General features: G+C 39.8%; 2 protein-coding genes and 1 long non-coding RNA gene across 9 annotated transcripts in view; 1 reads left to right on the top strand and 2 right to left on the bottom strand.

Moving 5' to 3' along the window:
- DHX32 (DEAH-box helicase 32 (putative)) overlaps positions 1 to 14,199 on the top strand; it is a 23,841-nt gene extending 9,642 nt beyond the window's left edge. For 6 of the 7 annotated variants that reach the window (XM_081912681.1, XM_081912683.1, XM_081912682.1 and 3 more), the window contains 7 exons: positions 859 to 955; positions 1,046 to 1,204; positions 8,891 to 9,082; positions 10,375 to 10,524; positions 11,297 to 11,487; positions 11,820 to 12,001; positions 13,903 to 14,199. In XM_081912681.1, the coding sequence (XP_081768807.1) occupies positions 859 to 955; positions 1,046 to 1,204; positions 8,891 to 9,082; positions 10,375 to 10,524; positions 11,297 to 11,487; positions 11,820 to 12,001; positions 13,903 to 14,095 (1,164 nt within the window). In that variant the 3' untranslated portion in view covers positions 14,096 to 14,199. The remainder of the gene's footprint in view (positions 1 to 858; positions 956 to 1,045; positions 1,205 to 8,890; positions 9,083 to 10,374; positions 10,525 to 11,296; positions 11,488 to 11,819; positions 12,002 to 13,902) is intronic. The other variant, XM_081912684.1, reaches the window with a different exon arrangement.
- LOC309370782 lies at positions 4,651 to 8,750 on the bottom strand. The gene is made up of 2 exons (XR_014168690.1): positions 8,652 to 8,750; positions 4,651 to 5,195 (listed from the first exon to the last, which is right to left on the bottom strand). It is a non-coding gene; the product is annotated as an uncharacterized lncRNA (long non-coding RNA).
- Positions 14,200 to 26,925, bottom strand: BCCIP (BRCA2 and CDKN1A interacting protein). Its single transcript, XM_081912847.1, has 7 exons — positions 26,723 to 26,925; positions 25,018 to 25,092; positions 23,743 to 23,823; positions 22,028 to 22,117; positions 17,886 to 18,073; positions 16,218 to 16,392; positions 14,200 to 14,676 (listed from the first exon to the last, which is right to left on the bottom strand). The coding sequence occupies exons 1-7, from the start codon at positions 26,882 to 26,884 to the stop codon at positions 14,506 to 14,508; spliced, it is 942 nt and encodes a 313-aa protein (XP_081768973.1). The 5' UTR covers positions 26,885 to 26,925; the 3' UTR covers positions 14,200 to 14,505.
- Positions 26,926 to 26,929: the final 4 nt, after the last annotated feature.

Raw genomic sequence — 26,929 nt, 5'->3', positions numbered from 1 at the left:
AGTTAAGTGTATCAAGCAGTGGTGGGTGTGGGACTGGACAGGAATACAGGAGGAACTCATAGACCTGCTATGCACCCCTTATCTCCCAGTGCTGCCTGTGTCTGTATGATGCAGGTGGCGCTGTAGTCTAAACCACTGAGCTTCTCGAGCTTGCCGATCAGAAAGTCACCAGTTCGAATCCCTGTGACGTGGTAAGCTCCCGTTGCTCTGTCCCAGCTCCTGCCAACCTAGCAGTTTGAAAGCATGCCAGTGCAAGTAGATAAATAGGTACTGCTGTGGTGGGAAGATAAATGGCATTTCTGTGTGCTCTGGTTTCCATCAAGGTGTTCTGTTGCACCGAAGCGGTTTAGTCATGCTGGCCACATGACCCAGAAAGCTGTGGACAAATGCCAGCTCTCTCGGCCTGAAAGTGAGATGAGCGTGCAACCCCATAGTCACCTTTGACTGGGCTTAACCATGCAGGGGTCCTTTTCCTTTACCTATATTCACATAGACATAGGAAAAGGGGGAGAAAGAGCTATTTTGAGTCTATGGAAGTACTGTGTGTTCAGGCACAGCATCCTCAGTGGACTGGTGTGTTTTATTGAAGAGAATTTCTCCAAGATATGACAGCAAAACTACAACAATCCTGACAGGAACAAGTGGTGTTTCAGTCAATTTATCAAACTGCTTTCACTTTTTCATTTCAAGACAAGTGAAACAATAATAAATATTGTGGAAAGGAAATGAATTTGCAGCCAAGCATTTCATGAAACACAGCGAGAAAAACCTTCTAAGCAAAAACTCAATGCAAATCCATTGCAATCTTGCTCAATCTTTCTTTTTTTCAACACAGTCATGTCTCTCTTGATTTGCAAGGTATACAGTCCTCGAATCAGAACAGATGCTGTTGTGATACAGCCCATTAGCAAAAGCCAAGCTGAGATGCGCAGGCAAATTCTGGGCATGTCTTCAGGTAAGGGGGGGGATCATTGTCAGCTTTAAACAACCATGTTTATCACAAGAGAATGTGTTGAAGTAAGGTTGTGGTTGAATTTATTGGCAGGTAAATGTTTCTGCCTCTACCCTGAAGAATTTACAGATAATGAATTGAAGCTGCTCCCTCCAGCCAAAATTCAGGAATCCAACTTGACCAGCATGGTTCTTTTTCTGAAAAGAATGGATATTGCAGGCCTAGGCCACTGTGATTTCATGGATAGGCCAGGTAATACCAAATTGTTATCCATTTTCTTAGCCTTAGTCTGCTGTCTGAACCAGGGCTCATGGTTCAGCTCTCTCCTTGCTAACCATAAACTGTAACTAAGGTCTATTCTTATGGTGTGTTTGCACACAACCTGTTTATTTTTATCTGCTATACGTATTCCAGAATGAAAGTTGAGTATTTGGGGGGAATTTTTGGTCAGGAATGCATTAGAAAATTTCCCATATTAACAAATGGGTATTGTCGACTCGATACACTTGCCTAACAAACGATTTCCATGGAACACATTGTGTTCAGGTAGCAGGATCTGCCTATACATACATAGCTACCTAGCACCTGCCTCATTACCTTTAGCATTCCCCTAAATAAATAAAGACATGGATGGATAATATAAGATAGCATGAGCTTCATATAGCACAGATTATGTGACCACAGTGCTTATCAGTTACACCATTAGAATAAAATGGACGCTCACAAACAAGATCATAACCCAAGCTCTGCTAATACTGTGCTTAGGGTGGCAGCTTGATAACTACCATGATCTAACTGTTAAGGTCAAACTTGATGTTACAATAAAGACACAGTGGCCATCAGAAACAGAAGCCATGTGTATAGTATTAGTATTAATTTACAGTGTCTAAGATGTTCTAGGCACTGAACAGAGATTAAAAGACAATCCCTGATCACAATCTAATAGATATGATACAGAAAGGAACGTTGTTGGGGAGGGAAGCAGAAAGCATGCAAATGCCAGCGCTAACAATTGCAGTGATAAAATATTACCAGTATCTGCTTGTAAACAGGTCTTGTTTCTGGTGAAATTCCTGGCTTTTAGCTTTATCCTTTATCCTTTAGCAAGTGCTCTGTGTTTAGCAATTACTAAAGATAACCTGCAATTCAAGCCAATTTTTTATTTAATGGAAATGCCACATTAAACAATAATGTAATCTTCACTTCTACAAAAGATAAAGCCTGACTTTCAGTAAGATGGAGCAATTCATTTAAATAAAACAGCTTTTACAGATCTTTAACAAGTACTTCTTTTGTATTTCCAGATTTATTGCATTTATCACTCTTGTTTTGACCTTAAAAAAAAACCTTTAAAAAAACCATGAAAAAATATGGGAAGGTAACACTTTCCTTCCTGAGGCATTGTGCTTTCAAAAGGGAGTGAGAAACATCGGTTACTGTTTCCCCTATATAGTGTTGCCTCTCAACATTGTCATTCTAGGCATCTCCTTTGGTATGCTGCACAGAAAGCTTTGTGTCTGCTTTCAGTACTGACTAGGATAATTTAAAGGTGGGTTTTGTATTTTCAGTTTAAAGTGGAAGCAAGAATAAAGGTCAAACTGGGTAGTATCAGCTGTGGAGATGATCACTCAACCTCACAATCCGTTATGTTTTTATTGAAAATACAGAACTCTTAACTGCCATCCAAATATGTGAGGAGTCTCCCTTGAAAATCCATAGCCAATTTCCTTTCTAAGTAAGAATGAGCTATACTTGTTTGGTTGCATTAGGAATGGCCTCAGAAGGAAGTCCCTCCACATTTTGAATACTATGTACAGTTTTGATTGGCTCATCTCAGAAAGGATATTGTAGCTCTGGAAAAGATCCAGAAAAACTATCGTGATTGGAGCATCTTTCCTATGAGGAAAGGCTAAAGCATTTGGGGGCTTTTTAGTTTAGAAAGAGATTGCTAACTGGGGACACAATACCGGTTTATAAAATTATGCATGTTCCTCCCTCATAATAGTAGAACTTGGGATCATCAAATTAAATTCTGTAGACTCAGGAAAGATAACTTGTGTCTTCATCCACTGCCACAATATGTGGTGATATTTACTAGTTAGAAGTGTTTAAAGGGGTATTGGACAATTTGGTGGATAGGGAATATTAATCACTGTGGTTATATTGAACTTCCATGTTCAGAAGCAGTCGTCCACTGAGTACCAATGGCTAGGAAGTAACAGCATACTGTAGTAATTGGAATGTTAAAAAATAATAATAGTAGGTCTGGGGAGACCCAGGATCAAACTCCCATTCAGCCATAAAGCCATCATGCAACCTTTCAGCATAGCCTACCCCACAGGGTTGTGAGGTGAAAACTTGGGGAGAAACATGTACACCATCCTGAACTCTTTCTTGGAAAGAGAGGATATGATTGTAATATAGACATAAATAAATAGCAGAAGATGGCTAGTGCCTTCAGGCTCTTCTTGTGTGATTCCAAGCGTTATATGGTTTACTGCTGTGGGAAGCAGAAACTGGACTAGATGGAGGTTCTGAAGTACATTGCCTGAAATGCGTTTCAGTAAGAGACTGAATTTTTCAGGGTGATAATTGCTTAAGATGATTCTCTGGCAGACTTCTCTGCAATGCCATTTTAGAAATACATTATACTTGCCATTATGCCTTCTGAGTATACTTCATCTTTACTTTGCAGAGAATTGATTCACTCTCAGGATGATTGATTATTTTGGTACTATTTTTTAATCACTTAGTGGTACTGCATTAGATCTATTTTGATTTCTCAGGTACATTCCCTCCATATGGCACTTGTACTTAGGGACTTATCCCCACGACAACAATCGCTTCACTTGTGAATGGTGTGTGCATCATTCAGCTTTTTGTACATGTATTCTGTACTTGGCAATAGTGGATTTTGTGTGCCAAAAATGATCTGATTCCTTTTTAGAATCTTATTCCATTTAAATGAATGGGGAAGCCTTTAGACGTGGGCAGTGCCCCACCCCACCCCACGCCACTTCCTTCCCCCCCTGCAAATTTGAAGGAAGTGGGATGCTTTCATAGTTTGGGGTAGGAAAGAAAGTATAATGTTTAGACCAGTCTCAATCAGCTGAAAGACATGGGGTGATTATAGGCCCACGTGAAAAGGGGTGGGATGACACCCCACTTCAAGCAATTTGTTTTACTAGACTGGGGCCCTGTTACATCTTTTAACCTAGCCATTTCCTTTTGACTTTATAAGTCTTTTTTTTAGTTATATATAATATGTTCAGAGAGCCCTTATAGGTGAAGAGTGGGACAAAATATATTTAAAATAGATTGGGGTTAACTAACATCATGCTGTCCAGATGTTGTTGGACTGCAGTTCCCATCAACCCTAGCAAGCATGGCCAGAATGGTGAGAGATGGAGTCCAGCAACATCTGGAGGGCCCAATAATTGATTGTGAACCAATTATCCACTTTCTGATCTCTTTACATGCCTAATGATGAGTCATATGAGTGAATATGAACAATATCCAATGGCCCCATTTTAAACTGTCCTGAGACAGCTTTCAGTGTGTATGTTTTCTATTTAAATAATAATGCACATCAACTTGCTAATAACAGGTTGGAGTGTTGCGTTTGCATAAGCAAAACCTAAATTAGAATCCCCTCTTGGCCATGAAACTCAAAGAGCAATCTTTGAACAGTCACTCTCTCAGCATAAAGTACAGTTTTGCTTTATTTCGAGGTAAGGTTGAACACCAATGATAATAAATACAGAGTAGCACAGCGTAGTAATTCAAAGAAGTGTGATTTACCAAGTGTTGGATTACATTACATTACATTAGAAGTTCTCCATACATGCAGTAGATTAGAAAAGTAGTACCTGGTGGCACTAGTCTTGGATGGGTGCTCCCAAGTCAACTATCCCGCAACATTAGCTTGCCGAGTAGATTAGCTAAGCCAAAACAATAATTTTACAGCTTGCCATTTGCCAGCCAGTGAACCTTCTATTTGTTTAATTTCCACAAGTCAAAGTGTGTCCCAAGCTACAGCCCATTGGGCTGGCACAGTAAAAGCACACCTGTTTCTGAGGACTATGATTAAAGCTGTTCTTTCTTCATGGCAAGGTATAGAAAAATGCAGACATTTGCAAAGCTGTATAGTATGTTTGTTGTCCCTCTGAGGTTAAGCACCAATGTCCTCAGCATTCAGATGTGAAATTGAGAATTGCTTTGTCCAGATGCTATGGGAAAGAGCCTGGAAAGACCAAAAGGCACATTATCAGACAAATCTTCCTCCTTCCTCCTATGTTTAAAAGTTAGCAAATACAATTCTCTGCTGTAGCACTAGTACACTTTTACCAAGATAGATTTGGGTCTGGACAGCTAAACCATTTTCCTCTCCTTAAAAATGTTGGCCTTTCCAGATTTTCTCTTTAAAGTGGCCATAAGAAATCACTTTGAGCATCAGTTTCCTATTTGCATCATGGGGATAATTGTATTGGTCCACCTTTCATAGCTGCAAAAAGGATTACTGATGATGCCATCCTTTTTTTTTTTTTTAGTGATTGAACTACTTGGACATAAGATAGTGTTTTTTTCCTATGACATCTATGGCAACTTGTTTAAATGGGAACGTGGAATTTTATAATACAGTGAATAACACACTGAATATAGCACTCAAGTGGTTCAAAGTTGCTGCTTCTCTGTGCCTCTTTCTCCTCTTTTCATACTAGTGTCTTGTACAGAGCAACATGATCAGTGATAGCAGAAGCAGCACGATGTCTCTTGCAATGTCTACTTCTGTCTGAATAGAACTTCAGATAATGATGGCTAGCTGTTTACTAGTTTCTTTTACAAATTTCACCTGTAAAATTTACATTCTGCTTTGCATAGTAATTATTCCTTTTAAAATGTATTAAAAATCTAACTAGTTTAAGTAGGCAAAGGTATATGTGAAAGGCAGCTCCATTTTGTTTTTATATAATGGAGGGAACAAATGTAGATGAATATTTTTATATAGCTGATTCCTTTTCAGTGCACTGTGACAGCCCTTGATTCACAAAGCCCTAGGCGGAGCTTGCCTCTTGGCTCCCAGTAACATTGACCCGGTCAGACCAGACGTAATAAAAATGACATTATATGTTGTTAAAGCCCTATTTTGTAAAGCGCTACATGTCCCTGTCCTTTATTAAGAAAGGCTTTCAGAATTAAACACAGGAGTTGCTTTTGTTTCTCTTATTTATGATGAGCTTTATTTAAACCTGAACAATACCATAAAGAATTCTCAAATGAACCTTTGCCATTTTTACAATGACTTTTTTATTGGCTGCATTTGTGCCTGCAAATGCAGACTAATATCTGAAAACCCTATTCAAGGTTTTCTTTTATTTTATTACTGTTCCTTCACCTGTATAATCTGCATTTATTAACTTGTCCTTTCCAATATAATAAAAAATGAAGCACTTTTTTTTATTATAATGCTGAAGCAAAAGCCTAGAGTCATTCCTGTTTCCCAGTCTCGGAGCAACCAACTTGGAGATATAAAAATGCAAAACAGTAAGACTCCCCAGAGAATAGAATTGGCTGTGGAGCCAGATGCTTCCAAGGACAATAGCCATATATTCAGCTCACAATACAAACTGCTTTATTGATTTATAGAAATTAGTTTACCATGATTCCCTGGTAATTACTTCAAAGGCTCAGTAGCCATTCATGCCGCCCCGCCCCCCCTTTTAAATCTTGCATCCCTGTTTTTCTGTCACCGACTCTTGGTTTCTCCCATTCATCAGCTGTTACTTTTCATTTCATGGCTCAGTGATAAAACTCTCAAACTTTCCCCCCCTTAAATATCCAACCTGTTTTCTTCTTCAATGCTTTGACTTTCTCAAGGACTCATCTTTTATCGCATTAAACCTTACAGGCTGGCTAATAAATGTTCTCTTTTCTCCATGATGTGCAGGCAGGGATCTGAATTCTAATAATATTAAATCAGATCTCTAGGCAAACACATGGTATCTTTGCTGAGTATTGTAAGATGGTCAAAAATTCAAGTTGTTTGGGGGGGGGGGAATTCAAGTTGTTTGGCATGCAGCCCACTCCTATGCATTAAATCAGGGATGAGGAATCTGCGGCCCTAAAGTTGCAGGACTCCAACTCCCATCAGCCCCAACCAGCATGGCCAATGAGCAAGGAGGATGAGAGCTGTAGTCCAGCAACATCTAGAGTTACCCATCTGCTGCGTTAGAATTTAGTCCAGCTGATTTTTATTTTTTATTTTTTCCCCAATGTATCACATTGTAGTTTATTAAAACATTGTTAGCAATTTAAATATTCATACAAATAATTTCTGCATATTTTGAAAACAGTGGTTGCTTTTCATAGATATTGTCATCATTCCTGTTGAGGTCAGTTGCATCGCATTACTGGGAAATAATTGTTCACTGTTCCTCCATACTTCTGTCATGAATGCCATATTTTCCCTTTCAAACAACTATTTTATTTAGTGTCCTTCTCCTAAGAAATGCAACACACACACACACACACACACACACACACACACACACGCTATCAAGGCTAGTCCAGCTGAATTAAATGGGCTTATTGCTAAGTAATTGTGCACATGAATTTTGCAGAAGATTGCAGTCATTCAGAGAAGCCCAGTGGTCCAACTGTGATGGCTGTCATTATGCTATACCTTACCCTGGTATAACTAGAAGGAATTTAATGCTTTCCTCCAATGTTAGCAATGTATGTGTGCACCAACCAATATGCGGCAATGGCGGGGATGCCATGAGATTGTCTCTTAACCCATTCCATGCATTCTGCCACACACATGGCACTTGTGTGCTGCTAGGAGGAATCCACACCACCACAGGTAGCACAGATTAGGTGTGAAACTCCCTAGGCTGTCCCTCATGCATAGGTTTGGCTCCAGGCAAATGTGGCAAGATAACCTGTTTGCCAGAGAACCCTACAAAACAAGAGCTGTCATTCCAATCACAATGAATTGGGTAGAATTCTAGGCCAGTGGACAGAAAAGCAACAGAATTCCAGCAGCCACAAGCAGCAGGCATTCCTCTGGACAGTGGCTGGACCAGGCAGAGAGCCTTCCCTGTATTGGCGCCTGCCCTGTGGAACACCCTCCCATCAAAGAAATAAACAACTATCTGACTTTTAGAAAGCAACCCTGTTTAGGGAAGTTTTTAATGTTTGATGTTTTATCATGTTTTTAATATTCTGTTGGGAGCCACCTAGAATGGCTAGGGAAACCCAGCCAGATGGGTGGGGTATTATTATTATAATAATTATTAATAATAATAGAATAAAGAATATTATTATTATTATTTCCCCTGGCATTCCAAATAGCAGATTGCAGGAAAGCACCTTCTAGCCTTTTTTCGCTTCCAAGGAAAATGTCAGGACCACAGAAGTAAGGACAACTATCCCAGTCAATATATCTTTCAGCTCCGTCGCCCTCCGTCTAGAAGCAATACTGCACACAAAACCTGTGTGTGTCAGCACCCCCTCCCCCCGGAAACACATTGAAGCTCTGCTGTGGAACCAAGTTTTTCCTCGCAAACAATGCAACTAATGCAACCTCTGGAAAGGCTTCCGGTGCTTCTGGGGAAGGCTTGCTCTTTGTTCCAGTGATGAGGCCGAGATAGCCAGAACTGTCAGCAAGGGTGGTGTGTGTGTGTGTGTGTGTGTGCACCTTTTTGATTACCTAGTGGGACCTTGTGCAGAAGCATCATTATCCATATGGTCACATTTTTTTCCTGTTTGTTCCCACATTACCGAGTACAGGAGAGAAATTTACCTGAGAAATTAGGCAAAATTTCCTGTAACCTTGTGATAATCAAATACTTAGTTTAATTCGGTCTGTATAGGCATTTCACTGAACAGTGACAGAATGTAACAACCAGTGTAGCTAAGCATTTCTCCCCACCCCAGCTCCTGAAAGTCTCATGCAAGCTCTGGAAGATCTGGATTATTTGGCTGCCCTGGACAATGATGGAAATCTTTCAGAATTTGGAATAATAATGTCAGAGTTTCCTGCCGATCCACAGCTGTCAAAGGCTATTTTAGCTTCATGTGAATTTGACTGTGTGGAAGAAATGCTCACCATTGCTGCCATGGTAACAGGTATTTTCTGAAGCGTTTGTAGCTACTGCTCAGACCCAGTATAATTATATAGAACTACTGCCATCAACCATTTATAGGATGATTAGCTGATTCATAGTTTGCCTTTTAACCAACTAAATGAGAAAATTAAAATATTACAAAAACCTCAGTAGTGCCCCTTTGCAACAGTGAAAGACCTTACAGTTTAATTAAAAAGTTACTGCTTCATTAATAATTTCATCCTGTATTTTGCTAACACACCTAAATCAGAATAAGCTTGGAAAAAGACAAGAGGTTTGCCCTTAACTCATCACCTCATCAGTTAAATTTGCTCCTTATCAATTAATCAAGCAGAGGTTTCCTTAATTAATCTGCTTATTAAATTGATTAAAGATCAGAGCCAGAAAAATTGCAGTACTCACAATTAATGAAATGTAAATTTTAAAAGGATTCAAGATATTTTTTTGTTTTGCACAGATGTTCAGGATGGGTTATGTCACTTCTTCCACACAATATTTAATGAGAATAAAATTATACAGGCCTATAGAGGCTTGCTCTGCAATATAGTAAAACTCAGGCATTGGTCTTAGTGTAATGATGTAGCAAAAAAGGTTGACACACCAAGCAATGTTGTGCTAATACTCCCATTGTTATGTATATATAGCTTTTCTGTCTCATTCTACACATAGTGTATTTAATTACAAATAAATCCCACGGTTTTCTAGAATTGTAGCAACACATTAGGTCTAGTTGTCGCAAATGTAGAAACACTTGGGTCCAGTTGTCGCAAATATTCAGTGAAGTGATGAGGACTTCTCTTGACCGTACCACATTAACTGGGAGATACCACAATGGAATTCTTAACTCCCTTTCCCCCCTAAAAATACATAGAAGACTTGCATGTCAGAGAAGCCTGGTTCATCAAGTTTTGCTTGCAGGAATGTTTCCATGGGGAAACAGTCATGTGTGCTCCTATCTACAACATGAGGTCAAAGCAATGTATTATGGGGGGAATATCCAGACATTGCCAAGTCAGCATTTCTCCCCAGAATGTAAGCCTGGAGAAAAAAATGGTTTTGGTGCCATTGCTTTAGTTGAAAACACTGCCACTCTTTCAGGGGTATTTTCAGACCCATTGTGGCAGTCAAAATGGAGAGGATGAGAGTGAACCATAGGTTTTGCTGTAGGACCAAAGAGTGAGGGCAACATTATAACGGGGAAAATTATTACACAGGATACATTGTGCATATAGTAAGCTTTATTTCACTGTATCAGCTTGTTTTCATTTCTCTCTCTTTCCTTTTGAACACAAGCTCCTAGTTGCTTTTTAAACCCACCACAGGGAACAGAAGAGATTGCAGTTGCTTGCTGGCAAAAATTCTTGCATCCTGCTGGAGATCATTTTACCCTTATCAATGTCTACAGGGCTTACAAGGAAGCTAGGACAAGCTCCACAGGCCTGTGTAAGTGTGTGTCAAATATTTTAATTACACTTTAAAAATTCATCTTGAAATGTTTCTGAACAATTATTCCAGCTTTCACTTATATAGGACTTATAAGCTAACAGACTATTTTATTTTTATTTAATAATAAAAAAGAGCAAAAGGAACAGGGAAAGAAGCAATGTGAACAATGAGAATAGGCAGCAGTCCTCTTCAGGCATTCATATTCAGCATTAAGCAAATACGAGGGGGGCAAATCCCATGGGAATGACAGTGCTAGCTCTGCCACTGGCATTGTTTGGGAGGGTGACTGAAACAGGGAGCCGCCTTCTCTTTTTGTGGAGGCTCTTGCATATTTTAAGAACCCCGAGTCTTCAACTCATGGAGGACAATGAGAACCATGGGGAGAGAGCTCACCCTTTCCATTGGCTCCTTTTGCTTCATACTTCCCTTCCTATGGAATGCCTGAAGAGGGCTGGCAATGGATTCCAATTTTAAAATGGTAAATTAAATAGTCTAACGTAAAAAATGCATACTTAGAAGTCAGTCCCATTAAGTTCACTGGGACTTATCCCCAGATAAGTGTGTATATGACTGTAGCCTTTATCCTGAAAAAAGGGTTATTCTGCCAGGTAAAATCTTCATAATTATATCTGGCATAACAGAATAACCTCTTTTCAGGATGAAAGCTGCGGTCCTGTACAAATTTATTTGGGAATAAGTCCCTTTGAGTGTAATGGAACTGGATTCTCTAGCAAAAACAAACACAATTTTACCTTTTTTCTCCTCGCAGACCATAGTACTGAAAAGTGGTGTCAAGAGTATTTTCTGAACTGCTCTGCACTAAGAATGGCGGAAGCTATCAGAGCTGAATTGGATGACATCATGAAACGAATTGAACTCCCAATTTCAGCACCTGCTTTTGGATTGAAAGAAAATGTACTGAGGATAAAGAAAGCACTCTTGTCTGGTTACTTTATGCAAGTAAGGAAACCAAATGGATAGCTTCATCTAAGTTTATTAATGTTACGGAAAAGCTGAATTTAATCAAAATACTTTGCTTTCATTTGTATTGACATAATGCTCTGCCCCTTTGATTCCTATCCCCCAATTTGTTTTAATTCTATAGCTTACTCTTCAGTCCTCTTACAATTCATTTAGAGCTGTAAAATTAATTTGTGTAGTCATTTGACTACAACAGAACCATTCTTGGATCGTATTTTGGTATTTAATGGATAACTGAATGCAGGTAATACACTGCAGTAGGCATAAGTCCAGGTAAATTACATGTCATTTATTGACTTTTCATGTTCTAGATAGCTCGTGATGTTGATGGTGCTGGAAACTATTTAATGTTGTCACACAGGCAAGTAGCCCAGCTTCACCCTCTGTCAATATACTGCAACTCTGCAAGGATCCCAGAGTGGGTTATGTTCCATGAATTCAGTATTGCTGAAAACAACTCTCTAAAAATCATCTCAGCGATATCACCTGATCTGTGAGTAAGAGGAAGTTGGAATTTAGGTTTTCATTCATGTTTGTAGCATACAACTTCCATTTAAGAGCACAACCCAACATTACACAGCTTGCTTCCTGGGAAAATTGGAGAGACAGGAGGGGTGGGTGATCTCTGCCTTTAGCTTCCAGCAGTAAGATACATTTGTGTGTGTGTGTTTTTAAGCTGGCACCCCACCACCCACATCGATACTGTCAGTGTTGAAAGGTCTCCTAGCACTTTTCTTATTTTAAGCAGGTTATGACCACAGGGAACTGCCTTATATTGAGTCAGACTATTAGTCCATCTAGCTCAGTGTTGTCAGTGCAGACTGTGTTTCATACAAGTGTCTTTCTTAGTCCTACCTGGGGATGCCCTGTATTTCATGTGGGATTTTCTGCATACAAAGTGTGTGCTCTTAACATTTCTGCAGAGTGTGGATATTTGGTAACTACCTGTTCCATAATTTTGATTTGGGGGAAATAGTATGACTTGTGCTAAAAGTTATTTTATGGGAGGTATTTCAAATATCATTAGGATACTTTCACTGAATTATAGAAATCCAACTGACAATCTCATGGAAGTGTACAATAGTTCTATCAGCATTCTGAAAGTGTATTAAGGGAGGCAAGGAAGTGAAATGTTTTAAAGTTTTTTAATCTCACCATTTCACAATTAATTTTATCTGCAGGGCTAGCATGATCCTATTATCCAAATAAATGCAGAATCAATGCAGAATGGATTTACTCATTTTGGGACCATCAGCTCAAGCTATGCTCCTAGTCTCCCATTCAAGCAAAATCCCAGTAATGAAGTACTACCTGACAAGCTCTACATTAGTTGTCCAGAAATAGCCATTGAGCAAATCATTTTAATTTCACTGTTTGCTTGGTGGCATAGATAAATAACTTTTTTTTAAACGAGGAAACAAAGTGCAAGCAATAGTAGCATGTTCTCATTGACTTCATACTGAGAATTTGTTTCTGTGCAGATGGTTTGAGCTTGCAGCCCAGCATGGCTGAACTTCAGAAGTGCTTTCTATTAAATAAATAAGTACATTTTGGTTAAAAGCATTTCACTTACTGAACCATGGATAAGGGAGTAAAGTTTTAATTAGAAATTTAAAAATGAAGTGTTTAGCCTTCAGCTATTTCAGTCCTATGTCACTACTTGGCCTGATGTACCTGCTCAAGCAGGTAGTAAGTTCAAACTGATACAATGCAATCCCCCTTTTAGTAAGATAGACTGAAGAAAATGGGTGATAGACAATGTTAAGACTAGTATGAAATTAATGGACAAGTTAACCCTGAGCATATCTATTCCTCTGTGTCCTGGCACACAGAACCAATACACAGATGTGAAATCAAAGTTAAACAAAATTCATGTTATATATTGAATCAGGAGCATGAACAACTAATAATTCCACACATGTGGCTAGCGATGACTGAATTTATTTGAAATGCTATAATGCACATAGTAGCAGGAAACCATTCCTTTTCCCCAAACTACTAAAATAGAGAAAAATTGTGCCCTTCTACAGTTTCCCTAAATTTAAATAGGTTATGCATTGAAGCTTCAGGTAGAATTAGCAAAGGGTATACTCATATCCAGGACTATGTTATATTTTGATTGCCGTTTGCAACACCTGGAAACCAACTACTAGCACTCCAAGGACAAACGGAACATATTAATTTGTAAAGAAACTGTATAATCTTATATGTACACTTTACCTGGAATATATAATTTGGAACCGATTCCAGCTATGCAGCTCTATATTTAATGCATCAAAATGTTCCTGCCTGTAAGCATTTGCTGCATGAGTCATAAAACAGTCATAGAAAATATTGAAAAATTGCCTTCTTAAAAAAAATATACCCTCACTTGTTTATTCTGTTTCTTAACAGATTTGTGGAGCTGGCACCTCAATACTATTTTAGTAATCTGCCTGCCAGTGAGAGCAAGGCTATTCTGCAGGAAGAAATCAATCATTTATCACCCATTTCAACAACAGGCAAGGAAGAAAAAACAAACAGCAAAGATAAAGAATATAAAAAATATCCTGAAACACCTGCCGAACAGCGATGCATTATTCAATAAGTTTGCTATCCCAAACTGTGTTGAAGTATATAACCTCTATGTACAATATATTCCCAACACCAGCTTTTATATGACATGAGAACTAATTTTAAAACAGAACAAAATCGCAGGAGTTTTTTGTTATTATCTTTGGCAACATGGAAACAACCTACAGTTAGTTAGAAAAGTGTTCAACAATTATTAAATGATTACTGTTTTGAGGGGGTTTTTAAATTGCACTTGTAATCCTGATGTTTCAAAATGGCAATTCTCTGCCAATAAGAACAAGTTGTGTAGGTGATGTACTTTATGAGAATATAAAGGAGATCCTGAAATAATGCAGAATTGGTATGGAAAATTTCTAGACACCACTGTAAAGTCGAATAACTTTTACAGGGGGACTTCACAAAACCGTTAGCACAGAGAGTGGTTCAGACAGAAAGATATTCTTTGAGTTTATCCATGATGGCATTCATCCTGTCAGCAGGGATTACCATCACAGTTCGTAAAGGTTTCATGGGTACATCTTCAAAAGACCATCTGCCTCCCAAACATGAGTCGCTTTCCTCTTCTACTGAGTAACTGAACTTCAGAAGCGATTTCTAAAACAAAATAAGCAAACTCGTTAAAAGCATTTGAATTGCCGTATTTCTGCTTCCTTTTAAAAAAGAATTAAGAATACGTATATAACTTACACTGTCTACAAAGAAAGGCCAGGTAAAGTCATTTTAATAAGACACAGTGGTAACCGAAGATTCGATGTCCTGTTATGGAACTTGGTGTGCAATGTTTCATAAACTTGCATACCAAATTAAGACCTGCTTGAATGCTTCTACATAGTATGCAGAGATAAATGCTGAGAAAGGTCACTGCACACCCTAGAGGAGACTCTGAAAACATATAATGAACCAGTAGGCTGAACCAAGGGAAAACAGCATCATGTTAAGATGTAGCCTTGGACAACTCTTTATTTTTCAGATAATTCCCATATTCTGTTTTAAAAGCACATGGTATGCCTACCTGATCATGCAAATAAATAGGATGTATGTAAATTATATTATTTCTTCATGATGTCACTAAATTTTAAAGTGTTCTAAACCATATTTTAGTTTTCAGAAGGTATTATGGCAAGGACTGATACAATGTCATGAGAAGTTTAAAAACATTAGAAATCAATATATAAATGTACAGATATGGTGGCAACCCCTGAAAACTGGAACATACAAAGGAAACTGCATCTTCAAATCTCTCTACAAGCAGGACCAATTATTTTTTTAAAAAAAAATCAGGCATTGCAATTGTCTTTAACTTTTATGTATAGACTGCCTTTCCATTTACATCACACTCAAAGCAGTTTACAGCAATGTACAATATGGCCATGAACTTATTATGTCTGGTCTGCTTGAATATAACTGCAGTGCTAGGCTAGGCTAATCTGGGATATGCCTGGGGAGAAAAGAGTATATTTGTATAAACAACAGATTGAACTACTGAATGTGTGTACAAGTGCTTCCGGGGCTAAAAGAATATTTTCTGAAATCTGGCAGATCATCAGGCAATTAATGAAAAACACTACTCCCTGTATTAAGTCAAGTGGGACACTGCATGCAAATAATGAGGAAGTTTAAAAGGGTAGGGAGAGGATGGGGCAGGGAAGCATTACAAAAAAACAAAAACAAAAACAACCCACTAGCTGCCACCCCTCAAATCAACACAGGCAAGATCTGCACACAGAAATATGCCTGACAGCAGACTGCAGCACCCAAGCTATACTTCTGCTAGCCAGACACAAGTCCTTGTGACTAGGCAAAACCAAATTCATTCCCCATTCAGCCCCAAGGACAGCTTCAATGCAGGCCATTCCGAGCAAAGCTGCTGCTGCAGTAGTGGTGGCAATTGAACCTGGAGCTGACTCCATTGAATCAGGGTGCATGAACTGGGGTGCAAGAGCAATGGAGATCTTTTGTCATTGTTTTCCCTGCCCCCTTTCCAGCACTGTGGGCATTATCTATGCTGAACAATTTGCCTTGATCACGTTCAATAGCTGCTACACACTAGAAAGAAAAACAGCCTCAAATCTTTTAGGTTCCCCAGTATACATCAAATACACTAAAAAAGTTGAGCAACAACAAAGAAGTCTCACCTCATAAAAGAATTCTTCCTCAGCATTTGAAAACATCAGTTCTTCTTTCTGGTGGCTGCTGCTTCCCTTTTTTCTGATATTACTCTTCTTATTAGTAAAAGTTTTGCTAATTAGAAGATAGAAGAAGCATTTTCCACAAGGTTTGTTCGTTTTTTGAGCTTCAATTAGTTCTTTCCTAGAAATAAACACATATTTACACCAAAAATTTCTTCATGCTTCAGTCAAACCTATGCACAACTGCAGGAAAGATCAATTGGAAAACACTTCTATTGTGTCCAGACCTCACTCAAGAGATTCACATATTTTCAGCCCAATCCTCAAATAAAGATTCCTGCTTTGCCACAACAGTGATTTCTCATGTGCCAACACAATCCTCAGAAGTGTGCATAAACACAGTTCCACCATCTCTTAAGAGGTGAGTGAAAACATTCTGAGCAACAAATGCTCCTGTTGTTGTTAAAATATAAAAGGAAACTAGGATTATGCATCTTTTTCTCCTTCCTCTTCTTCACACTGCCTCTCTTCATCTCACTCCACAGCAAAAAAGCTGCTTCGTTGAAACTGAAGACTTGTCCTTCATGAGCCCTGCAGACCTATGGTCCCCCAGGAGAATTTATAATCTGCTTAAGGGAATAATTGTGAAATTAAATATTTCTCTTCCACTCTCTTTTTTACATGTAAGGGCATTAAGGAAGATCACTTAACGTTCCAGAAACAAAGCTGGTGGTTACTGGGCAAAACACTGGCCTAGTTCACCCAACATGCTAAATCAAATTCTGGCTTAGCTAGACCACAAATGCCTGGAGAGAGGTTTGCAGCAACTCTACTAAGCAAGGTTTGATTTAGTATATGGCCCAAACTGTGGTGAAGCTCTCTCTACATGAACCAAGGCTGTGGGCACTTCCAGTTCTATAAACCATAGCTTATTGGACCAGGAATATGTCTGTACTACACTCCTTGCTCCCAGTTTTTATGAATATTTAATATTCCTTAAATCCAGTTTTCTGTGATGTCTGAATCAGGAAACTGGTGTAACAACAACAAACAAACATGGTCATGAAACCAGGGGGAAAGAGCAAATTATTCTACTGCCAGAACTATTTTAAATCTTTACAAACAACTACAGATTCTTCTCTGAATTCTTGGCATCAGCTTTGCTAAAACTGCTTACTGATCTCTGATTATGCATCTCACTTATCAGCCTTAATTCTTAAAATAAATATCCAGAGTTTAGCCAAAAGTTCAGAAATTTAAACAAATTTCTGTAACCAATCTGCCAGGAACAGAAACCACTATAATAAAAGATAAATGGTTAGAATGTAGCTGTTTTTAGTGAGTGTTCTCCAAGCAACAGCACAACTCTCAAAACAATTCACAGAACACATTTGTCTGGATCCAATATATTGCAGAGTAATTCTAAGTGGCTTTTTTCATCCCTTACAAAGTGCTTTCACATATGAGTAAAACTCACCTATACACAATATGTGAAATATTGAATGTTTGCACCAAAGGCCACTTTAAGAGATCAATACTAAAAATGTTGGTTTCTGCTTCTCGGGGGACCTTTTTCTTCCCACTCTACACATTTCCATTTAAATAAGATTTCAGAGGTCATCCGAGGATAAAAAAAAAAATTCTGTTCAAAAATGGTTTTGGAAAAACTCTTACTGCAGTTGCTGGTGCATGGGCAGAGCGATCTGGGGAGGTACATTAATGAATCTTTCACTTAGTAGGAAGCCCACAGGCTTGGTGGTGTCACTTAGGAGCTTATCCAGCTGTTCAACCATACTCTGTTCACAGTTCTTCTCACACTGGCTTAAAACCAGCTCTTTAATTTGTTCAGCACATTCGGTACCCTAGGAATCAAAGGATAGATTTTCTTTGCATTACAGAATAATTATTTACATAAGGCAACTTGAAAAGAGAGCTTCTGGGCATTGTTTTACAGGACTCTGGGAAATTTCTTGCTGTGACTTTTAATGATTTGTAGGAATTTCTTTTTAGATTATTTAATCAACGCTCAAACGAATGCATGTAGGGGAGTTTTAATTTGGAAAGGACGACAAAAACGGTAACCAAGCATTAGCATTCCACTCTTGCTTAGGGCCACAGAGCCAGCCACATGACTAAAAGAATACTTTATAAAATTATATGAAGTACTCAGCATAAATGGCCTAATAAAGCAAATGAAAGTGATAAATCAATGCATTAAAACATTGGGTTATAATTTTGTTCAAGCAATGCAAACAACAGGAAACTACAACTGGATCCTACTGAGTTTTTAAATGTTTATTGAGTAACACCATTCTAGTACCAACATGATCTTTCCTTACAGAAATAATCTTCAATTAAACAGTTATTTCCACAGCTCTTAAGTATAACTGCACTCATCCAGAGAGAGACTGAACAGATATTGGGCGATATCCAATGTTAAACCCATTTATTTCAGTGAATCTATTCCAAGTATGACTTAGTTTGCTATTGCCTAATAGCACCATTGGTGATGTTCTAAAACAGTGTAATGGCTCATGCAAGTCTTTTTTCAAAGCCAAATTAAAGTCAACCACTGGGATTATTTTTGTCGATTTTGCACTTCTATTCTTTTCACTTTTGCTATTTGCATATGTTCCACTTCGTTAGATTAATATACATATTTACACCCCTGCAAACTAACACCCTTCAAAGGATTCTTAAAGTTGCATCAATTATTTTTTAAATATATATATATATTATCATTTCAATATTTAAATAACCTGGAAAGTCACACAGCCAGACACATGAAGTGTCACGTCAAACTGATCCCTCCAAAAGTTTTCACATGCCATTTCAACAGACACCTAGACTCTCTTCATTCTTTTCATGCAGGAAGAGAGCACAGAAGGTGAAATAATGTTTCCATAATTTTCATACCAGAAAAATTACTCACTTTCCTTAACATTACATTACATTTCCTTAACATTACTACAAATGGTATTAGGGGTCATTGACAGTACCCCCACATGTTTTAAAACCTGTTTAAAAACCTGTTTTGTTTATACAAAACTTACTAACTTGGTCAACGCAACCTCAACTGCATCTGCAAATTTTTGCAAGCAATGTACACCTTCACTTCAGCAGATGGCTAGACTTAATGGCAACTCTTAGTTAAGAAGCTTTGGATGATCACATTTCTCTGTTTACAGAAAGATCTTTGCAAAATGTGTTGTTGAGGGCTGCTGCAAAACTTCCAGGACGCAATGTCACTGGCCTCCTTCAAAAGAAAAAAGATGTGGCGATAGGCTTTAATGTTGAATTATTCATGTGAAGGACGCTTGCCCACTACGCACGACCTGTGAAATGTTCATCAAGCCACTCTCACATTGCTTTGTGCTGTATGAGAATGTTACAATTAATGAACAACTAGGGCTGTTCAGAGGAAGACGTCCAACAAGGCAATATATGCCATCCAAACCCACAAAATATGGCATAAAATTATGGCTGCTTTGTTTCAGCAGCTCAAAACATAGGTAGATGGTGGTTGAAAAATTAACACATTTATAGCCTGCTAGATAGAATAATTTCACTATTGTGTTGCTGCTTGGGAGATTAGCTAAGAAAACCTGGCTCCTATCAACAAATAGAAGAAAAAGAAACAAGCCTTAAATTCCCCCAGAGTTCCTGGCTCATGAATTCAAAAGTGTCAACAGCAGTGTTTTTGTTTTTTCAAGAATATCTGACACTTGTCAATTATGTATCAAAGGAAGATTCTTATTATTTTGTCAATGTATAATAGTGCAACAATATCAGACCAGAATTCCCTGCCTGAGATCGTTCTTTATTATATTTATTGATTTAGTAAATGAAACCAAAGGTAGTGTTGACATCTGTGACCACATGCAAATGCATGATCAAATGGTAGCCAATGGTGGTTTTTCCAATCTAGTAGACATTGCCTACTCTAAGTTGATCAACCCATACTGGCACCAGCACTCCAGGACCCAAGTCTACAATTTATCAAACCCTGAGTTGAGTTTTGATACACAGAGCCAGCTTGCCTGGAACGTTAAGAAAAGCAGCCTCAGAACTGCTTGGCAACAAGAGAAGGAAAAATGTGTAAGCCGCAACTTACACATGATTTACTTATGCAATTCCAGTTTTGTGTGGGTGGTGGGAAAATAAATAAACTTATGGAGAGCTGGGGCGGGGCAGCTGAAAGGGGCTGTTTAAGATCCTGCGAGATCTTGTAAAGAGCTCATGAGATCTTGCATGACGTTCCTAGAGCCCAGCAAAACAAGACACTTTCCACGTCAGGTTTTCTAGTGAAGAAAGAGTTATAAAGCCTTCCACTTTGCTTACCAGACTGTGGGAACATCGCGCAAGGCTCTGTAAGGCTACCACGAGATCTCTTGGGTGCCTCCTACAACCTTCCCAAAGCCTTGCACAACCTTCCCACAGCCCGGTAAGGTAAGGCTAGTCACGTGTGGGCTGTTCCGGGGGTCTTCCTGCCTATGCACAAGGTTACCTTTGTGCACAAACACCTGGAACGGAACCCCAAGTATGCTGCAGCCCTATGGTTGCAAGTTCTGAGATATATTATTGTTCCAGATAATTCAAAGCTTATGAGTATTGGACTGTTATACTTGTGGAACAGTTTTAATTATGCTATATGTATGCTAATTACAAATTATGTTTAAAAAATGTGGCCACAATTAGATCCCACATCCTATCTGTGTAGGTTTTTGTACTTAATACTGTGGGGTATTGTTGACCCCAATGAATTGTGTGCAACTATACTGAACATGAAATGTTCTCAATGAAGGCTTCCCCCACTCCCTTTTCTTGGAAAGGGTGTGATGTTTAATCATTTCCAGCAGATGTTTCTATTTGTATTGACTGTCTTCACTCTGATGCCAGACAGAAAGCAAACATGACTGTCAGGGCCACCCGAGGTGCCAGCTCACGAGACACCAAAGTACAGTCCAACTTATATACAAAAGCTTTTATTGAACAACATTGTTAGCTTTACATCCAAGGTCCGTGGCCCTACGTCTGTCAGGCTTAGACCGCTGAAGTCCCCTCTGAATCAGTGCCGCCCCTACACCAGTTTAAGAGGCTTGTGCTGGACCACCTCTTCCTCTCCTTTCTTTTCCGCAGGGTCTTTCTGCCCCCCTGGGTTCCCTCCCTCCGGGACTCCCCAGAGGCTGAATCCTCTGACGCCTGTTCCCCCCTCCTTCGCGCTTTGGGACCAGGCTCCTCCCCCGGGCTCTCCTCACTTCCGCGCGCCTCCACATTTGAACTTGGCGCGCGTACGTTGCTTCTGACCTTCCTTTCGACAGTTACACTGCTCCCGGTACTACTCTCCGCCCCTTCCGGCAGGACGTCTTGCCCCGATCTCCTTCCCCTCTCTGCTTCCTGCTCTGCTCCGTCTGACACACTGGTAACTCCACCCCCTTCACTCCGTTCCGGCGGAGAAGCCGGTCCCGATCTCCAACTCCCACTGGGGGTTCCCCCTTCGCTCCCCTGCTCCTGACTGCTTCCCCCTCTGGCTCCCCTTGGCCTGACCAGGGGGCTCCCTTTTGGGAATCCTCCAATTCACTGGAAGGACTCATGGACAACCTCCGGTCATTGTCGTCCTCTTCCTCGTCGCCCTGGGATCCTTCCCCCTCGCTCTCAGTCTCCTCCCTCATCTGCACCTCTCTCCCTGAACCCCTGACAATGACTATATGAAATAAAACAGGGAAAAGGATGGATAACACTGAGGTGCCAAAATATTCAAATTTAGTTGACAGGCAGATTATCATCATAGATAAATACAAAGTAGTATTACCGACCTTCCTTTCAGTTAAGTTCAGCAGGCTTATGAAGCCAAAAACCTCATCAGGATCATCATCATCATCACTTTCCTCTAAAAGTTCTGCTTGCTATTAAACAGAAAACAAAGGAGAAAATACAACCAAATTCATGTTCTCTATTAAGTCTTTCTGCAAGCATCATAGTCAAGAAGAGAATGTCAATATACATATATATATATATATGAAAAAAGCCTATTAAACACAAAGCGGCTTACTTCAGAGTAGGCATTCGTAGAATTGGGCTGTATGTCGTCCTTGTAGCACATTTTTGAAAGAACAAATTTTAATAAATAACTTTTCTATTAGAACCGTGCCATTATATCCACCTCAACACTGTGATCTATTTGCTCCATAATTCCAGCAGTTAGATAAATGTCTATCTGAAATGATAAAACTGCGTCTAGATTCTTTAACTATCAAGGATCAGAGACTTGCAATCATACCAGAATCTTGCTACAATTTCCCAGCTGATCACTGAAATTCCAGCTATTCTGTATTCCATCCCTCTACATGACCATATGGTAGCACAAGCAGACAAGCAGAGCAGTGAGCCACCTCAGAATAAGTGGACTGGGAGTAAAAAACTGATTGCAACTCAGTTCCCAAGGCGAAATGTCCCAATCTAAGTCCATTGATTTTACGAATGTTTCAGAGACTTGGCAGCAGTATTGTAGACGTGCTGTTCTCTTGTGCCACAACTTCTGGCCAATGGTTTTGTTTTGCTTTGTTTACCAGAGGTGTCGGTTTACCAGAGGAAAATGGAAACTAGCATAACCGGCAGTGTTATAAGTAACATATGCAGTGCATTTTTCTGTGACTGTTGCAAGCACTTAGTGGGCATGACCAACAACAAATAACAACTACTCCATGTCCAAAGTGTGGCCAGAGTAAATATTTCCAAAAGTTCATATTTTCAGTATTAAAAGTAAGGTCACAATCTGTAGGGTAGGCTCTGCTCTGGGTCCCATCAATGGTGGAGGTATGACCAGTAGCCCATTACAAATATAAGTGTAAGAATAATTTCTCTTTCTGTAATGCCCTGCATTCAAATTCTTTTGTTTTTATTTTGCCAAGATTAGATGCTGTTTGTGGTCTACTGCAACTTATACAAGATGAGGACGGGCAGGTATAATTAGGAAAAAGATGCAAACTAGCTTTTTGTCCCCTAGAGATATGTGTTTTTATCCCTTACTTTTGTTTATCAACTACAGTGGTACCTCGGGTTACATACGCTTCAAGTTACATACGCTTCAGGTTACAGACTCCGCCAACCGGAGGATTTTGCAACAGGATTTTGCTTCAGGATGAGAACAGAAATCGTGCAGCGGCGCAGAAGCAGTAGGCCCCATTAGCTAACGTGGTGCTTCAGGCTAAGAACAGTTTCAGGTTAAGAACGGATCTCTGGAATGAATTACGTACGTATCAGAGGTACCACTGTATCATGATCCTAGTGCTGAATCAAAAGTACTGCTACCATAGCAATAAGCAGAAAGTCCATTTTGTTGCTTGCTTAAATAATTGTTGATATGCATTATTTACTCCTGGACCATGTGTGCTGTAGACAGATGCCCTGAATGAAGCATGTATGTTTCAGCCCCAAATGTCGTATTAACCAATGATCAATATATCTTGTTAACCATCAACAGATTTATTCCATAAAATGTCATAAATTAAGATGGGTTTAGACCTCTTACCTTAATAACACTCCCAATGTGATTTTGTTGTATCAATATATCAGTCAGATCAGCTGTACTAACAGGAGCCTTTAGAAACAGCTGGAAGGGAAAGAGTGGTGCAAGGTTTTAGTAGGAAAACACTTTCTGGATCACTTATTAAGATTCATATTGCTTTGTGGACTCAGATTTGCCAGCCACAACTTTTAGTGTTCTATCCCTAAAAGCTAGAAACAGCCATAGACTGAATTTCCACGAAAACTAACATTAGGCTAGCATTCTAGGACCAAAACAAATTGATTTTAGTACAATTCGTTTAGGTTCACCCTATTTAGGCATCAGATCCTACACACACTTATCTGGGAAAAATTACCATTTGAATCAATGGGACTTACTTCTGAGCAGTCATATAGGATTGTGTTGTAAACCCCTCTTCTCAGTGAGTGTATTCATATTCTTTTCCTGTTCATATATTTTCAGTGCCACAATGTAACTTTTTATACCAGCCTTCACTAACCTTGTGCTCTCCACATTATAGGCTACAAGGCCAGTCAACTTGAGCCATAATGGCCAACGATCAGGGATTATGAGAACTTTATTCCAAAGCATCCAGAGTACACCAGGTTAGAGAAGACTAGCCCTGCTGTCATATGAATTTATTATATCAGAATTGTGGCATGATTACATTTCTGAAGCGGGTGGGGGTTGAAATCAATTTAGGAATCAGAAAAAATGAAGTTTCCCGCTATACCGTGAGGTTCAAACTTGTTAGCATCTGTCTGTCTTGAGACACAATGAACTGCATGTTAAAGGCATTTTTGAACCTCGCGCTTGGGATTCTCCATGTCTTTTTCTTTACTGAATGCAATAGCAGGGTCCCTGATCTGAACCACTTCCACCTGCTCACAAACAAGCAGAACAGCTTCAAGGGCAAATAGAGAAGTGGGAGAAAAGAGTTAACCCCCTCCCTCAGCATCCCCCACAAGGCTAATTTTATAAAATAAAGATGTTGGAATCCTGAGCATGGGATTCAAACATGCTTTTAAGATAAATGTTCAGTTTGACCCTGAAATATTGCAAAACTGGGATACAAATACTGCAAATGATTAGAGTGTGAAGATGCTTCAGAATGCAACAGAACAACCTATGTGAGTCCTGCAATAGTTTAGGGACTCATGAACTCAAGTCACAGTTATACTAATTCGCATTATCATTTATTCATGGCATTTGTGTTCTTTCTCTTAATTCCATTTTCACATAAAAAGCTACAAATATCACAAGATGAAACATACATACCTGTTGCAGTAATTTTTTTATTCCATTCTTATCATTATCAGATATTGAATGAGCTTCAAATTCAATATTTACTTCCTGTAAATAAGCACAAAAGACAATCACACAGGTGTTTGCAATGAAATATTGACTTCAAAAGAAGTTCAGAGGGCGGCGGGGGGAACTAGACACATCCAATCTTAGAAGTACTAAAGATTTACCTGGTACAGGTGCTTACCATGTACAAGTGGCAATCTGTAGTATCTATTACCGCACATTACTCTAAATGAGGTGTGGGGAGTGTGGACAATGATCAGTAACATTCCTTCTCCTTGTGCAACAAACTGTCTCATTTATTTATTTTTAAAGCCATTTTTAAAGGCTACATCCTCACAAAGTAACACTAGAAATGTGTATACAGTGGTACCTCAAGTTACAAATGCCTCAGGTTACAAACTCCGCTAACTTGGAAGAGTTACCTCAAGTTGAGAACTTTGCCCCAGGATGAGAATGGAAATCGTGTGCCAGCGGCGCACAGGCAGCAAGAGGCCCTATTAGCGAAAGCACGCCTCTAGTTAAGAACAGTTTCAGGTTAAGAACGGACCTCTGGAACGAATTAAGTTCATAACTAGAGGTACCACTGTAATTTACATTTAGCATGCTCCTCTGAACATACAAGTATCTATGGACTCAGTTAAATGCAGCATTGAAAAGTTCTCCAAGGCCAACTTAAATGTATGTAATAAAGCAACAATGCATATGTCAACTGGAACAGAGTTCCAGTTTTGGGGCCACCATGGAGAAGATCCTGCCTGTTTTTTAAGGTAACCTACCAATCTTACCGGCAGGCACTCAAAGACAGCCCCTGAAGCAGATCACCCTACTTCTGTTGTCCCATGAAAGAAAGAGAACAACAGTGTCAGTGTGCTAGTTGCACTACTCTCAAGAGTGACCTGCTAAAGCCTACTTCAGACTTTGTGCTGGCATTAATATGCCCCGAAGCAATCTTAAGTTTCTTGTCCCAATAGGCTTTTCAGAACTGACTGCTTTTCATTAAGGGGCTGGTGGTGCCATGCTGTTCCTATTGCAATTATTTAAACAGATTTTATACAGGTGTATAGCATATCATTGCTTTTTTCCTATGCTTTTTGTGGTTCTTGTTTTTATCTGGAGGCTGCCTGGAGTCCCATCCACGAAAAAAGTGGCATATAAAAAAAATAGTAATCATCATCATCTGTCAACTGGACAAAAGCTGCTTTAACACCAACCTATTCTTGCACTGTTAGTGGCAAAAGCTGACCTGCACTTTCAGCTGGTAACCTAGCACATACTCAGAGAACCGCCAATCAATCAATCACTCTCTGAAGTTACTTCATATGGTCTTAGGATGAGCCTTGGCCCTTAAAAAAACACAGCACTGAGCCCTGCCCTCCCATGCAGCCCCCTTGCATCTACAACAGGGACGAGGAACCTTTGGTTTCCACCCCCCCCCCTCGACGGATGAGGCAGGTGGGGGCTATAAAGGCAGGTCAGAGGGTCGCCGGTGGTCGTCGCCCCCCACGCCCACCCCTCACTCCTGGAAGTGGGGATCGTTGCGAGAGAAGCGCGGAAGAAACGCCGCCGTGGCTCCCAACCGACGACCCTGAGGAGCAGAGGGGCCTTCGCGGCGGCAGAAGCTGCTCCCAAAGCCGCGCGGCGGGAGAGGAACGAACCCCGGCCGCTCTTTTACCTGGTTAAGCTCTTCCTCGTCGTCGTCGTCGTCGTCGTCACTGTCTTCCTCGCTGCCCGGTTCCTCTGAGGAGTCGTCCTCCGTGTCGCCGCCGCCGCCGCCTTCCTCCTCCCGGCGCTCGGGCGGCCCCGCCGCTCGCCTCCGTTTAGCCCGAGAGGCCATGCTGCCGAGCTTTCCCCTCCTCCTTTGTGCGCCTGCGCCCGCGAG

This window comes from Podarcis melisellensis (assembly GCF_964234715.1).
Source record: "Podarcis melisellensis genome assembly, chromosome: 5".
Lineage (NCBI taxonomy): Eukaryota > Metazoa > Chordata > Lepidosauria > Squamata > Lacertidae > Podarcis > Podarcis melisellensis.
This window is presented reverse-complemented; position numbering and strand designations above follow the sequence as displayed.

Excerpts from the sequence above, each read along its gene's own strand:
- BCCIP (XM_081912847.1), bottom strand. The coding sequence starts at position 26,884 with ATGGCCTCTCGGGCTAAACGGAGGCGAGCGGCGGGGCCGCCCGAGCGC. Across the intron at positions 23,824-25,017 it reads TAAAAAAATTACTGCAACAG|CTGTTTCTAAAGGCTCCTGT; the intron begins GTATGTATGTTT and ends TTTCCCTTCCAG. Across the intron at positions 14,677-16,217 it reads AGGAAGAATTCTTTTATGAG|AAATCGCTTCTGAAGTTCAG; the intron begins GTGAGACTTCTT and ends ATTTTGTTTTAG.